General features: G+C 34.6%; 1 protein-coding gene across 2 annotated transcripts; it reads right to left on the reverse strand.

Moving 5' to 3' along the window:
• Window positions 1-4,620: 4,620 nt before the first annotated feature.
• Window positions 4,621-14,402, reverse strand: LOC111470381 (pentatricopeptide repeat-containing protein At2g01390). Of its 2 annotated transcripts, XM_023115946.1 has the most exons (4): window positions 13,186-14,402; window positions 12,015-13,098; window positions 6,245-6,384; window positions 4,621-5,068 (listed from the first exon to the last, which is right to left on the reverse strand). In XM_023115946.1, the coding sequence occupies exons 1-2, from the start codon at window positions 13,955-13,957 to the stop codon at window positions 12,092-12,094; spliced, it is 1,779 nt and encodes a 592-aa protein (XP_022971714.1). In that variant the 5' UTR covers window positions 13,958-14,402; the 3' UTR covers window positions 4,621-5,068; window positions 6,245-6,384; window positions 12,015-12,091. The 2 variants fall into 2 exon arrangements, with proteins under 2 accessions (XP_022971714.1, XP_022971715.1); XM_023115947.1 differs by lacking the exons at window positions 4,621-5,068; window positions 6,245-6,384 and adding an exon at window positions 7,699-7,717.
• Between the last annotated feature and the right edge of the window lie 1,186 nt (window positions 14,403-15,588).

Here is a 15,588-nt window from a genome sequence, read left to right on the forward strand (position 1 = left end):
TAAAAAATTAATATTAAGAAATTTAATTTAAGATAATTATGAAATATATTTTATATATTAGTAAAATTTTATTTATAATAAAAAAAAGTAATATTATTAAAAAATTTAATTTAAGATATAAGGTTAGTTATGAAATATATTTTATATAGCGGAAAACTGTTAGATTTTTTCTCTCTTTTTTAAGAATTGGTTGGTAATATATTTTATCTCGGTTTAGTCAGTAGCTTGTAAGTTATTTAAATGTTATAAATGTTATTAGACTTTTCATCCCACTCTTAGTTTGTGATTCTAAACGAGCACGTAGGTTTTATTAATTTTATTTTTAAAATATTTTTTAATTTTAAAAAGTCTCGGTTATTTACTTCGGAGATTATTTTCAAAATTTCTAATATTGTTTTTTAAGTTTAACGATACTATTGAAATTTGGTACGGAAATTTTCTTTTTATTTTATTTTTTTAATTTTGGAAGTGTTTTTGAAATTTAAAAAAAAGTTTAAACTTTTTTTTATTATAAAAATATTAACCATTTTCCTCTCATATTTTTTATTTTTTATTTTTTTAAAAGTTGAAAGATTTTATTGAACTAATAAAAATTTAAAAATATTTTTTAATTTATTGTTAATAGTTTTTAGAATTTTGTTAAAAATTATTTTAAGCCATTTGAAAGCTCATTTTGAAAGTGACATCAGACCTACGACATATGAGTTAGCACAGTCATCATAAAATAATAATAAAATAATTGGTTGAATAATTAAGAACTAAAATGCTTTCTTAATCAAAACTTAATATTTAGAGGACAATAAATAGGATTTTAAAATTTAAACCAAATTAAGAATCAATTACAATAAAATTAGGGGAATAACTATGATATTAATCCTATAACCACTTGATTCTAATACTTTCTGATTTGAGCTTATTTACGGGATGAACTTAATTTGATGCTTTTATGATCGGGTTAATTTAGTTGACCATTATGAAGTTTAATTTTAGTCGAGAAATTGATTTAAAGCTTGTCCACGATACTATATATCTTAAAGTACTACTTCAGCCGGAAGAAAGAGTGAATGTTTTTGAGGTTTCGAATTATGAATGATCTAACAATTTTGTTGAAGAACAAGACCTTCAAATCTAAATTATACAAGAACCTCAAAAACAATAAGAATTAACTCAAGGGAAAGTTTTGTAACAGATTACCTTGATGATCAAGATCAAAAGTAAAGGAAACTCATTATTCGAATGACCCTACCCGATAGTCTGATTAAAGCTATTTGAATCATTCTAGCATGCAAATCAAAATACAAGAAATGCAAAGGAATTGGCTTAAAAATCATAATATGTAACTTTCATTTTAATATCTAAACTCTTGGCATGAATAACATGGATGAGTATTTATAGCCTTCAAAATAATTTATGGTCAAGTGAAAAGTTGTTACTCTCATGCTATGATCACTGACTATTTGTAGCTTAAAAACCTTAAAATTATACTCTAAAGGTTAAAAAACAGAATGAAACCTTCGTAAATCCAACGGTACAATTTCTAAAATTGAAAGTTTTTAGTTTTTATTCAAATACAAATACATCAGGAAGGTTAACACAAAAAGTGTTTACAAAACTAAGTTCCTGACTTAGACCTGGCTCGATGGTACTACTTTTGTGTTCCTACAGTTTAGTAGGGTGTTACTAATGTTGAGGGCGTACTAGAGGAGATAGGAGGCAAGACTCTAGTGACACCGTTCACACTGATACTAGGCTTGTTAAGCTTTTAAAATTTTCAGAGATTAAACAGACACAGATCACGATGGTAGAGGAGAACGAAAACTTCTTTATAAGGGTATAGAAATCTCTCCTTAGCAAACACGTTGTAAAAATTTTGAGAGAAAACTCGAAAGAAAAAAGCTAAAAAGAACGGTTATTCGAAGTAGATTAGATAAATTTAATCTAAAAAGCATTAATTCCTTATCCTCTTTGTATGCTTTTTGTTGTTTGAAAAGTGAATGAAATTGTCCCTAGTTCTTCGTTCTCTTTGTTTTGCTTTGATTTTGTGTGTCCTTGGATGATTTTAATTAATAGGTGGAATGGTATATATTCTTATAGATTTCCTACCTTTAACGTCAACAAAATGTTCTCATCTCTATTATTTGTATTCCCATCTTCATAATTCATAAGTGCCCAACTTGTATTCCTATTATAAGTTTTATGACAACTTGATTCAAAATCTTGATATTCATGCCCATCAAATAAAAATTGGGTGATATTTGTATTACTATTTGATATCAATTTTCATTGTTGTTGAACTTAAATTCGATGCCTTTTTTGACCAATAGAGCTCGAGGCAGAGTGATCAATCATTTATGGCTTGTTCTTTAGACAATACATGTCCATCAAAATAGAAAGTCACAGGGCTGTAGCATAATCGGGAGGCCACCAACCCTAGATCTCATCCTTCAGATCTGCTATGAATTGATTGGTTCTAATCTTCTTTGTAAGCACAAACTCAAGAGAGAATCAGGTCAGCCAGCATAATTCTCCATTGATTTGGGGGCATGGGCCACCAACCCTAGATCTCATCCTTCAAATCGGCTATGAATCGATTGGTTTTAATCTTCTCTGTAAGCACAAAAACAAGAGCGAATCTGGTCAGTCAGTTAAATTTCTAAGCATAATTCTCCATTGATATGTTCCTTACACCAATTTCGAGAAAGTCATTTGATTCTAAATTATTTAAAAATTGTCGATAAAAAATATCGAGTAGATAAATGTTTATGAAAATATTATATGAATATGAAATTCATAAAGATGTTTAAATGAGTAGATAACCTTTCAAACTTTTTAAATATAAATATAAAAATCATACTATTAACATTCATATCTTTGTTTAGTGATATTTTATTATACGCTTATATTTCATCTAACTTTCATAATATAATGATAATATTTTCTTATATTTTATTATACGCTTATATTTCATCTGATAATATTTTGTTGGAATCTTAAGGTCTCGTAATTATTGATTTATTTTTAATAATTAATAATATTTTTTATTATTTTATTTGCAATATAAAATTATCTATTATATGAAAAATGTAAGATTATCCGTATAATTTTATAATATTAGACTTTTGTTTTTTCTCTTTCGATTCTTATAAGTGAATTAATCCAAATGGTTCACGTGGATGGAGATATCCTATACAATGAATTTGTATAAGACTAAGCTATAAAATATTTAATCTTTCTTTAAAACCCGTTAATTGAAAAAGTTAACTGGATGATTACATACCACTCGATTTAATCTAAAGTGAGTTATATAATTCTGTCGGTGAGGACTTATCTTTTGAAATTACAAACAACTTATGAATGATCGACTTACATGAAATGATTATATATATGAACATAACTTTAATTTGCATGAAATGATTGGTCGAGATACTTTGTTATCGTGTGGTCTTAATTTCAAAGTAGAGAATGCTTACATGTTAAAGTGTGGCAATATTTATGGACATGAAAATCTAAGATTTAGATGGGAATATGAATACGAAGCTAAGGAATTTGTGCAACAAATTGATAGGCAATAAAGATGGGGCTGTGAGGACCCGATCGAGTGAGATATTAATTGAAATGCAATGCTTAAGAGATTCGTTTCCAGTCATTTCAAGAACTCAAAAGGAATATATCGTTGATTTCATTAACCATTGCAAAATTTCTTGTTGATAAGAGATCGATGGATAAGATGAGAGCTTTTAAATGCTCTTTTTAAGTAAAATATTTCAAAAAAAAAAAAAAAAAAGTCAATTTTAATCGGTATTATGTAAATTTGGATCATAAACTTTCAATTTCATCGAATTAAAACTCTAAATTTAATTTAAATAAGTGTTATTACATGGATGACATGACATGACTAAAATATTCATTTAAAATAGCTTATAAATGATGTCATGACTTAAACGTTCGAAGTAAAATCTTTAGAACAACACAAAAACATATAAAACGAATATATATATATATATATATATATATATATATATATATATATATATATATATATATATATATATATATATATATATATATATATATATATATATATATATTTATAGATATATATATATATATTTATCGTAACATGTTACAACATAAGAAATATAAAACAATATCCGAATTTACCATAATGCTATAAAATAGACAAAATGCAACTCTAACATTAGTTTCATGACCTTCATTGTGATACCACAATCATTCGGTGTCTTATATTTACTTGAAAGGTAAGAGTAACACATAACTTAAATATTTGAAGAAATAGTCAATAAAAGTGAATAAGTAAGCCCACTATTGTAGACGGGGAATGCAAATACATACAACATGATGAGACCTATCCTTTTTTTAGGATATCATAGTATGACCTTGAGCATCTGGGACCTATTCTTTTTTAGGATATCATAGTATGGCCTTGAGCATCTTTCAAGTTCGACCAAGGTTGGATGTGCAGTACTTCTCTATGCATGGCCCATGCTACGAGTATGGACCCACTAATCAAACTTGCACACTGTTGGGCCTAGCTCGTCAGGCTAGCACTCGTTAAGGGGCTCTTGTCGATCACCACACAGAGAAATGGCCCACACAACATAATGACAGAACATAAATGTTATAAATTAAAAGTCGTGATTTGCATGTTTGTACTCATTATAATAGAGAAGTATCTCGATGCATGTGACAGACAAATATGTATGAGATCTATAATCATGATAATTATGACACGCAAACAAAACCTTCATTCTTCTGCAACATAATGAATTATGCATACATCATTTCCGTAGAAATTCTCTCGATGTTCTTTTGACATGGATGTAAATGGAGAATGCAATTTCATACCGCGCTCGCATCCTCATCCCTCGTCCTTGCAAGCAACCAATGACAATAGGGCATCTTCACCTCGTTGTGTTGCCATACCTATGATCCCAGGACAAAGGCTTGCTCACCTTTCTTTGTAACTCTTCAAATTTACCCCCAGTTTTTTCATTGGATAACAATCCAACTTTGGTGAAAGTCTCTAGTTCATCCATCAATTCTATCACTTAAAAAGAATAAAAAAAAAAAAAAAAAAGTCATATTACATTTTTTCTAACCATTGTCCCTGCAAAGATCCTTCAATAAAAATGTTGCCATTCAGTAGTTTTTGTCCTGTGTTCTAAATAATATGGAGTCTCACCGTTTCAAAATTATTTCATAATCCTAAAGTAACATCAAATCATATGACTGTATAGTGCCACAAGACAAGTTTTTTAATACTTCTTTATATCTATCATTGCTGTGTCTATGCCTACTTTAATGTGCCTTGGTTTAAGCATTTAAAAAGGTTTCAAAGTAACAAATTTGTTAACAAGCAATATCTTCTCAAACACTTTCTTTTTTTTTTTTGTCTTTCCCTTGTTTTTCTCCAAAGTTGGGTATTCGTCACACTTTATAATTATGACTCATAATTAGTGAAAACTTTACTTCAAAACAAACTATCTTTCCCGAGCTTAATAGATATTGTCTGCTTTACCCCGTTACGTATCACCGTCAGCCTCATGGTTTTATAACGCATCTACTAGGGAAAAGTTTTCACAACCATATAAAAAATATTTTGTTCTCCTCTCCAACCGATGTGGGATCTCACAATCCACCCCCTTGGGGCCAGTGTCCTCGCTGGCACACCACCTAGTGTCTAACTCTGATACCATTTGTAACAGCCCAAGCCCCCTGCAAGTAAATATTGTCTGCTTTGGCCCGTTACGTATCACTGTCAACCTCACAGTTTTAAAACGCATCTACTAGGAAAAAGTTCCCACAACCTTATAAAGAATACTTTGTTCTCTCTCCAACCAATGTGGAATCTCACAATTAAATAACCTGATTATGTTAGATTTAGTTCCTTTGTATGTTCTTCTAATTAAATGAAGCATTAGTTAGGCTGGAAAGCTTCTGATCTTTAAGCCTAACATGTGTCCAGAAAACCTTTCTTTACATAGCTTCAACATATTAGGAAACAACAACAGGCAGTCCTTTTCTTTCTTTCTTTGTTTTCCTTTTTTCGTCATTAAAACCAATAATGGTTAGCTTTTATTTCTTGTTGATTGATGACAATAAATCAACTATTGATTAGCGTGATGTTGACTATCTTATTGGTATCCAACAAGGCAACAGTGCTTCCAAGTTATGTTGAGGACAGTATTTCAGCTACTTTATATAAATGTAATTGAATACATACCTTATATATATATCATCTTCTCCATTTGTTATCAACATTAGTTCCTTTTTCTTCTCATATAACGATGATTTCATCATTTTTGCTCCCTTCTTTTCATCATAGTCTTCATGACTTTTTTTCTGATTCTACGCCTCCATGTGCTGTTGAGATTGAATGTCAATAACAAAGTAATGCACAGAATATAACAAGGATAATATATTAGCAAGCAAAAGAATAAGCTTATAATGACTAAATATCTTAAATTGGTAAACATTAGGGAGTGCGATATATTGCATCATAAGAAAATAATAGAAGATTGCTAATAGGAGATGAAAGGCTAGAATTCTGTAAAATCTGTTCATGAATGAAAAAGAAATGTACTGTAATTATTAATTTAAACATGAGAAATAATGACGTTCATAATGATTGAATGAGTCATCATTAGATATGGTTAGAGAAGTCAAAATCTTATTAACAAGGAAGCACACGCTTTACAAAGTGTCTGAATGACCATGTCCGTGCTTCCTAGATGATATTATTTAGGCCAATGGCATCCTTGTGGCCTTTCCATAAGATATTTATGGTAATCTACTCCAATCTCTTAACAAATTTCCCAGTGTACTTGAAAATGGATGAGAAATAAAGAGGAAGGTACCCCCTCTCAAAAAGGCTGATTGTGTGCAATCTCACGCTTGTTATTCCCCCATCTTTTCATTCTCTACGGCATCTACGATGGTCGATAACTCTCCGGTGTGCGTTCACCAAAGATACGCTGCTGCCTGTTGATGGATGGGGAGCGTGAATTTCCTCTCATAGCATCTTGTGCTATACCCATATCTAGATGGTTTTCAACTTATGGCTCAGTTGAGTTCAGTAGTTGTTCAGACATAAGTCAGCCTAGAATGTTAGTTGACTAACGGAAAAATGACATAGCAGTTATTTGTTGTCTCTCATGTCAGAGCCTGCACTATGCAGATGGATGGGGATCGTGAATTTCCTCTCATAGCAGCCTATGCTATACCCATATCTAGATGGTCTCCAACGGTCTCCAGCTTATGGCTCAGTTGAATTCAATAGTTGCTCAGACATATGTCATCCTAGAACGCTAGTGGACTAACGGAAAAATGACAGCAGTTATTTGTTGACTAGATACAAATTTCATCAATTCTATATTAATTATTTGATGATTGAGCAACTCTATCTTGCTACATCTAAATCTAAAACAAACGGTAAGGACCGGGCTGACACGATGACTCAAAAAGACAGGTAACTTTTGTCCTTCTTGATAAAACCATTAAAATTTAAAACATAATTTACGTTATACCAAAATAGTGCGCGCACATTACTAATTTAAAAGACGACATAATAGTTAAAACACAAAATAAGGAATAGACACAAAACATTTTAAAACAAAAGGGTTGAAGACGACGGGTGAGGTTTGTCTATGACATCTGCTCCAGAGTCCGCTCCCGTCCTCGACAAGCTCCTTATCACCTGGAAAAAAAAATGGAGAATAAGGAATGAGTACAAGACTTAGTAAGTAGCCTACTTGTAGGCTCTTAATTGTGTCCTTGATATGCTAGGGTACCACATTCTTTGTTTATATTCTTGTTCTCGATCTTGTAAGTACTTAGGCCCTCTAATTCTTGTTCTTGACTTGGGGTTCTTATCTTGATCTTTCTTGAGGACCTTGGTCCTTGAATTCTAAAACCTTGGTTTTCCTTAAAGGGCCTTAGTACTATGGTTTTTGGTTCTTGGTCCTTTGTTTCGGTTCTTGTCCTAAGAACTAGGATCGTGATCCATGTTCTAGTCCTTGATCTTTCTCTTGTTCTTGGTACTTTCTAGGTTCTTGTTTTGTTCTTGGTTCGTTCTCCAACACACTCCCCCTAGGATTTACGGCACTAGACATGCACCTAACAATCCTGTGTCCAAGGCTTCATGCATTCTAAGCGACACAGCCTTAACCTACGGTCTGCTTAATCCTGTGTCCAAGGCTTGCCCTTCGATACAGTCTGCTTAATCCTATGCCCAAGGCTTCATGCGTTCCAAGCGGCATAGTCTGAAAACCTACATCCAAGGCTTCTTACGTTCCAAGTGATAGTAGTCTTAATACTGCATCAAGGGCTTACCTTATAATACAGTTTGCCTAACCTATGCCCAAGGCTTCATGCGTTCCAAGCGGCATAGTCTAAAAACCTACATCCAAGACTTCTTACGTTCCAAGCAATGTAGTTTTAATACTCCATCAAGGGCTTGCCCTATAATCCAGTCTGCTTACCTACGCTCAAGGCTTCATGCATTCCAAGCAGCGTAGTCTAAGTCATGAGCATGCTGTACCGTGGGAAGTCTTAAGAGGTTCTTGATTCGTGGCTAAGGTAACTTACTCTCTTCTTGTTCCTTCGTGACCTTAGACTACTCCCCTTGATAGACCGTAAAGGTCACTTGCTCAGTGCATACTTAAACATGACATCCTGCAAGTTTGCAGGGCTCTCTACTAGGTGAGGAAAACTTGAGGCATGACATCCTACAAAGGAAATATGGTGCAGGGCATCCCACCTAGAAGAGGAATTCTTGGGCACGGCTTGGTGGGAGGTCATGGGTCACTTTGGACATGACTAGAGTATTACCTAGCATTCTTGAGTTTCTTGTGTTTCGGGATCTTGTGTCCTTCGTCCTTGAGTGGTACCTAGCATTCTTCTTACTTTGGTAGTTGTAAAACTTGTAGTGTTGTTCTTGGTTCTTAATTTTGTAAGTTTCTACGGTCCTTAATTCCTTGAGGTATAAGTTGTAACTTGTATTTGTAACCCTATGAACCCATCTTGATGTAAGTTGTTCCAGAGGGTCATAGATTCCTTGGGAGTTCTTTAGAGGGTTCTAGAAGAGTCTAAAGTCTTGTGGTGTTTCCTTTAGGTGTTTCTTGGATCCTAACTTGGTTTAGGTTCCAAACTTACTCCAATCAACTTGAAACCTCAAACTTATCTTCATGTCCTTCATAATCGACCTTATAAGAAGTAGCAAATCATTTGGAGCGCGTATAGACCTTGAAATCTCATAAGTAGTCCTAGGGGTATTTTGGTCATTTCACCCCTAATTCTTGGTTTTGCTACTTAACGTGTTCCAATGCCTTTCAAACTTCACCGAATCATCAAACATCATAAAATAAGATCTACTTCAGGGTTTCATAGCATTTGGAGGTCATCTAGGTCATGAACGGTAGGTAGATATCCTTAGGGGCATTATGGTCATTTTGCATCATTTCTTGGTTTACCTACTTATCCTTATCTAATGACTACAGAACTTCATATATAGCCTCAACATGCTATAATATGCTCAGCATTAAAATTTCATAGGCAGCGAGTTCATCTAGTGGGTTATTTTAACGTTACCTAAATCTCGAGCAATTTGTTCGGTTCAAGTCTTAACTTACGGTTCCTAGGGTTTTTATTTCATATATCCTAATTTTATACTTGGTTTAGGGTTCATATGGAAATCCAAGCGATTCCTATAAGTATTTCTTAACAAAAAGTCCAAGGTGGCTACTTACCTCGTTGTCGACGTTCGGGACCTCTATTCTTGAGCTTTTGGTACCCAAATTACCTCAACTTTCCTTTCACAGACTCCTTATTGTGTTTACTTTTTGGAACCATAGAGTTTTTCATGAGAACCGGTCTGAAAGGGGGTTAAAATTGAGAAGAACCGAGGGAAGGTCGAGTTTTGGGTTGATGAACCGGCCACATCATCGTCTTCTTCCTCCATACGAGAAGAAGAAGCGCGCAACCGTTTGCGCCGCCGTCTGTAACTCGCCCTCCCCAACTCCTATCACGCCGTTTCTTCCCTCGATTCCTTCATGAAACTAAGGTGTTACAAGGAAGAGCTAGGGATTGATTTCGTACCTTTTCATGGATCGTAGCCTAAGATATTTGCTTCCAAAGTTCGTCCAAAATATGATTTCTTGCCGGAGTAAAAACAGAGGATTTCTTATTGGGTAGCCGATTCTAGGGGTTTTCGAGGCTCGATTTCTTCACGAAACCTCTTCCTTATTCTTTCCTCAAGATAAAGGAATTGGTTTGGAGGAACGACTTTGAGTGTGGGATCTTAATTTTGAGGAACCACTCTCGGTCTGCAAGTTACCCGATACCTCCGATTTTTGATCTCTTGGGTATCTTGTTCTACGACATTTCAGCACTTGATTCCTTCATCAAAGTTACTCATCTTCTTCCTCAGAAGCTAAAGGAATCCTTAATTTGAAGAGGAAAAGTGGCCGTAGATAGGAATTCGACACTTGCCTCCAATTTGAATCCAAAACGAATTTTCTTCAATTGGGAACGTTCTTGAGGTTATTTCTCTTCATGGTCTTCTATGGAAACATTCCCTGGAGGTGCAGAAACCTATTGGGGTCGTCCTTGCTCGAAGAATACTCGTGTATCCTCGGATTGGAATTTTGAGTTTTCCTTGAAGTTCTTCAATGGCGGATTGGATTGGGGGAATGGTTTTTAGGCACTTTCAGGACTCTATTCCTTCATAGAAATTGTGGGTAATCTTGTTTAGAAGCTATAGGAACAAGTTTGAAGAGGAATGGTGGAGAATTTCTCTCGAATTTAGAAGAAATCCAAGAGTAGGAGACCCAAAATCTAAACACTTATTGCCAACGACTGGGAGCTTGAACTTGCTCGATTCTTATTCCAAACGATTTCCCCAACTTCAGAATTTATCGGGGAAACTTAAACCGACATTGGGAGCTCCAGAATCATCGTGAATTGTCGGTTGGATTTTCTGGAAAATCCGTCAGAAATATCTACTCCGATCAGAGACTCACCGACTTTGGTTTTGATTCCTAGCCGTTGGATGTGATGATCCATGAGTGTTCTAGAAAATATCCAAGTTCGGAGGCGATCCAATGGCTGAGAGTCGAGTTTCGAAAGATTTTGTGCAGAAGGCACTGTGAAGGTTCTGATTCTTGAGCAGAATGGCAAATCCGTAATTATCCTTAACCTCAAGGGTATTTTGGTAATTTGCCACTTTCCGAATATTTTATTATTATTTTCTCGAAAAATCCATAATTTTCCTAAAAATTCTTGATCCCTTGTTGGTCATTTTTCCCTTCTTGAACATCTTGAAATCCCTCTAGATAAGGAATTAAAAATTCAGAAAGATCCTTGATAATTGGAAAATGACCTTTTCGTCCTTTTCGCTTACGCTTTCATTTCCAATCCTTATCCAAAGGTCTTGAGTCCATGTCTCCAATGCAAAGCCACACAAACCACTCTTCAACCACACAACTCACAAGCAGCAGCTTCAGCCTACGTATCAGCGTCGTGGAACCCACGAAATGTGAACCACACTCAGACCAGACAGTAACGATCCTCATTCTCTAACAACTATATTTTTCTCTACAACTCAGTAGGCTTACAATGATTCTTACCCAAGTTCTCTCTATTATGGTGTAACACCCTCTGTGAGCAAATCTGTGTCGCCCATTACACGGTCTAATCACTAAAAAGTTAATAAATTTTGCCAAATCATCAAATTCAGTCAACAAATAACTGCAATGTCAATTTTCTGTTAATCAACAAGCAGTCAGTTTGAGCTCAGAGACTAACAAGAACAATTTTTCAAACCTCATGGACTAAAGTATAATTTAGAAACTTTAGGGACCCAATAGACAAGAACTCCAAATCTCAAGTAGTTAATGAGTATAGAAACCTAAATTTTAAAAATAAAGATAAAAGAGGTAAATTTGAATTATTAAAACTATCTTTAAACGTCATGCTAATAAACATGTCATACGCACCTGAAAAGCAAATGTCGTAAACATGAGGAACTAAGCAGCCACGAGCAGGAACCAGTACAGGAAGATCATTGTGGGCCTCAAGATACCAATTCCCCAAAAAGAAGGTCACAAATCCTTTCTTCCTCCAGTATTGTACCGTGATGAGAATGATGACTGATCTCAAATATCTTCTTCTCCCTTCTATAAATATCTAATTCAACAACTCTATCGCTCTTCACAAGACCACTTAACAGCACATTATATGTGCCTAATGATGGTGTAAATCCTTTCTTTCGCATCGTTTCGTAAATTTTAAGCCCTTTACCAAAACTTCCAGCAGAGAAATAAGCAGCGACCAAAGCAGTGTAAGTCGCAGTGCACTTCAATTCTTCAGGCAACATATTAAAAACTTTCCTTGCATATTGAGGTTTGCCAGCTTTGCCAAGCCTATAAAGTATAAGTGTGGCATGATAGAGTCCAAGGCAATGCCCTTTCGTATACATGTCCTGAACAATTTCCAACAGATTTGAATATATACTTGATCGTATGAGAACCCCAATCAAGGTAAGATACAGATTTCTCTCAACTTTAACACCATTTTTTAAACAGTAATCGAAAGCCAGCAGAGCACCGTTAGGTCGATTACGTTTGCAATTCACTTCAATGATGGATAAAATAATAGAAGAATCCAACTGTATGTTCTTATCTTTCATCCCAATCAGTATGTGGTCAACAGCAATAAGTTTCTCCTCCTTCAACAGATTTGCCACAAGCTCATAATCTACACTGGGAAGAATAACATTACAACTTGTACTAACATCCACAACCTCACCCTTACTGACTGATTCAATTTCTATATGAGGATTAACTTGGCTGAGTAGAGTAATACTTACAGAACAACTTTTTAAAATTTCATGTGCTTCAACAAACACAGGGTACCGAAGCACAAGGCGTTTTTCTTTCATGTACTCAAGGATTTGTGTCATTACTAGCATCTCCCCTGATTTACAGCATTTCTGAATCAATATATTGCAAGCCGCTTTATCAGGATATACTCCAGCATCTTGCATTTTGTGAAAAATATCAAGGGCTTCTTTGCCTTTATCTGAAAGGACAATGAAAAAAACAACTGTTAAAGACAATTAATAGAAACTGATGCAGCTCTCTAATATGTAAGAGTAGAGAAACTCACCCTCGCCAATAAGGTATTCCATTAAGACTGTGTAAGTACAGCAATTTGGAGATAGCCCAGATTGAAGCATCTCCTTGTATGTATCAGTAGCCTTCCTAACTCGGCCATTGTCCAACAAAATCTTTATATAAGCAGTATAAGAAACTACCGTCGGATAGCATCCATTGGCTTTCATTTCCTCCCAAACCCTTATAGCTCCATCAACATCTCCCGAATTCGAACGCCAGTGCATTAATGAAGTATATGTAACTGCATCTATCTTTATCCCCTTCTCCTTCATCTGTTGAAATACATAATTCATGGATGAAATCCTCCCAGCTTCCCCAAAAATATCCAGCATCGTTGTGTATGTATAGTGGTCATGCTTGAAGTTTTGCAGCCTAGAGGCCCAATTGAAGAACAACCATGCCTTCTCCAATGGAGGGTGCGTTTTCAGAACCTGGTTGATGAGATAAGAGTCCCATCTTATAGGGAGCGTCTCTATGTGTCCTTGAGCAGAACCCCATGAACAATTTCTCAGAATATTGTATATGTTCCTCACTGTATCTCTAGTGTAAGGCGTTAGATTTACTTCTTCCTTCTTAACTCCCTTAGTTCCCTTTCTCAACTTTCTACTGAATCGTGAGAAGGGTTTTTCTTGTTTATATTGGTGAGAGGAATGCAAGCATTTAGAGGAAATATTCTGATAAATTCTTTTACAAATGGCAGAGGTAACCACATAATTACTCATAAGAAAAGAGAAACTATTCGAACAACGCATGAAATGGACCATAAAATAAGCTTTTTATATAAACATAAAAGAAAACAATGGCCGCAGTCAGAAAATACTCCAAATCGATCGAAAAGAGCCCGTTCTATCTCTCAATTCATATCTCCCATTTTTTCATCCTCACTAATCTAATTCAGCTCTCCACAATCGCGCCAGAATCAAGCAAAGTGACGTTCATTATAACACCCGAATTCACAATCAATTCAAAAGAAAAAAAAGAAAAAACACCTGGCTTGAATTAGGGAAGTGATAATGGCGGCCAACATGGAAATTTGTCTCGATTTCGGCGATAGGTATCGAGATTTGAGAGGTGGCCCATAGGAACTTCAGACGAATTTGAACTGGCCGAGTAGCTCTAGATGAAAGACGAACTACAGAAATTGATTTTCACAGTACTCGGGAGGACGAACCATTCATAAGAGAAATCGATCGCATGGGCGAAAATGGATCAGGCTCACGGCCCAAATGCCGAACCCACTGCCCAATTTTTTTTATATATAGAATTCAAATTAAATAATTACATATGAAAGATTAAAATAAAATTAATAATTGTTAAATGATTTTAATTAATTCAAAATTACATTTTTAATATAATATGGCTATTTTCTTACAAATTTTATTGATAAAAGTTCTAATTAATTAAATAAATGTAAGCAAATAAATTGATGTAATAATAAAATTAAATTTAGTATTACTTTAATACATAATGCAAACGCTTGTATTTCCCTCGATTCTTGATGAAACTTAATTATTCTCGAACCATTAACTTTAACTTGAAGAAAACTACATGAGTATTGAAGGTAACAAAAACTAACGAGGCCTGAAACGAAAGAAACTAAAAAGGGAAGAAAATGCATGTGAAAGGGACCGGTATGCTAGAGGACCTATTTAAAGAGTTTGAAGAAATTTTGAGTTTATTAAGGACCCGAACAGATGAGTAAAGTAACGATCGAGCCGAGTATGCAGCACTTTGAGACTTCAAATTAAGATAAGCTTGTAGTATGGATGGAAGTGTGTATTAATAAGCATGCTAACAAATTTTAGAATTGAAATGAGCTAATTTGAGTGATGAAAAGCATGTGAAGGATTAAAATGCTCGTTTAAGAAATTGACGAAATGAACTCATCATTTAACGAAATTGAAATTATGACCGGATATTCCTGTCTAGATTACTATAATATGTCTCTTATGATGATATGTTCCTGCATAATATGTGTATAATGTTATACATGAATGATTAGGGGTTCGGTATCTAACCCCTAATCATGAACTCGACTCGATTTGTTGAGGGCATGAATAACATTTTAGAATTGACTATGCTTTATTTGTTCTTTGTGGGGACTATTAGGGGTTCAGTTAATTTCTTTTTAGTGAACCTGCTCCAACAAGGGTTCACAATAGTACCTTTATGAGTTAATATAACTACGTTTGAACCATGAAAAATGCATGAACTCTACGAGAACTCTGAGCACCTTATGGGTACAGTTAGGGGTCTCCAACCACTTTCTAATCATGATCCTGATGAGAACTATGGATTGGAACTAACGTTGGGGTCACGCCTTGAGAACCTACTCATTATAAGTCTTTGATGATGATAATGATGATGATGAAAGATACTAGTAGAACAATACATT

Source organism: Cucurbita maxima, unplaced genomic scaffold (genome assembly GCF_002738345.1).
Source record: "Cucurbita maxima cultivar Rimu unplaced genomic scaffold, Cmax_1.0 Cma_Scf00044, whole genome shotgun sequence".
Taxonomy (NCBI): domain Eukaryota; kingdom Viridiplantae; phylum Streptophyta; class Magnoliopsida; order Cucurbitales; family Cucurbitaceae; genus Cucurbita; species Cucurbita maxima.

Excerpts from the sequence above, each read along its gene's own strand:
- LOC111470381 (XM_023115946.1), bottom strand. The coding sequence starts at position 13,957 with ATGGTCCATTTCATGCGTTGTTCGAATAGTTTCTCTTTTCTTATGAGT. Across the intron at positions 13,099-13,185 it reads GGAATACCTTATTGGCGAGG|ATAAAGGCAAAGAAGCCCTT; the intron begins GTGAGTTTCTCT and ends TTGTCCTTTCAG.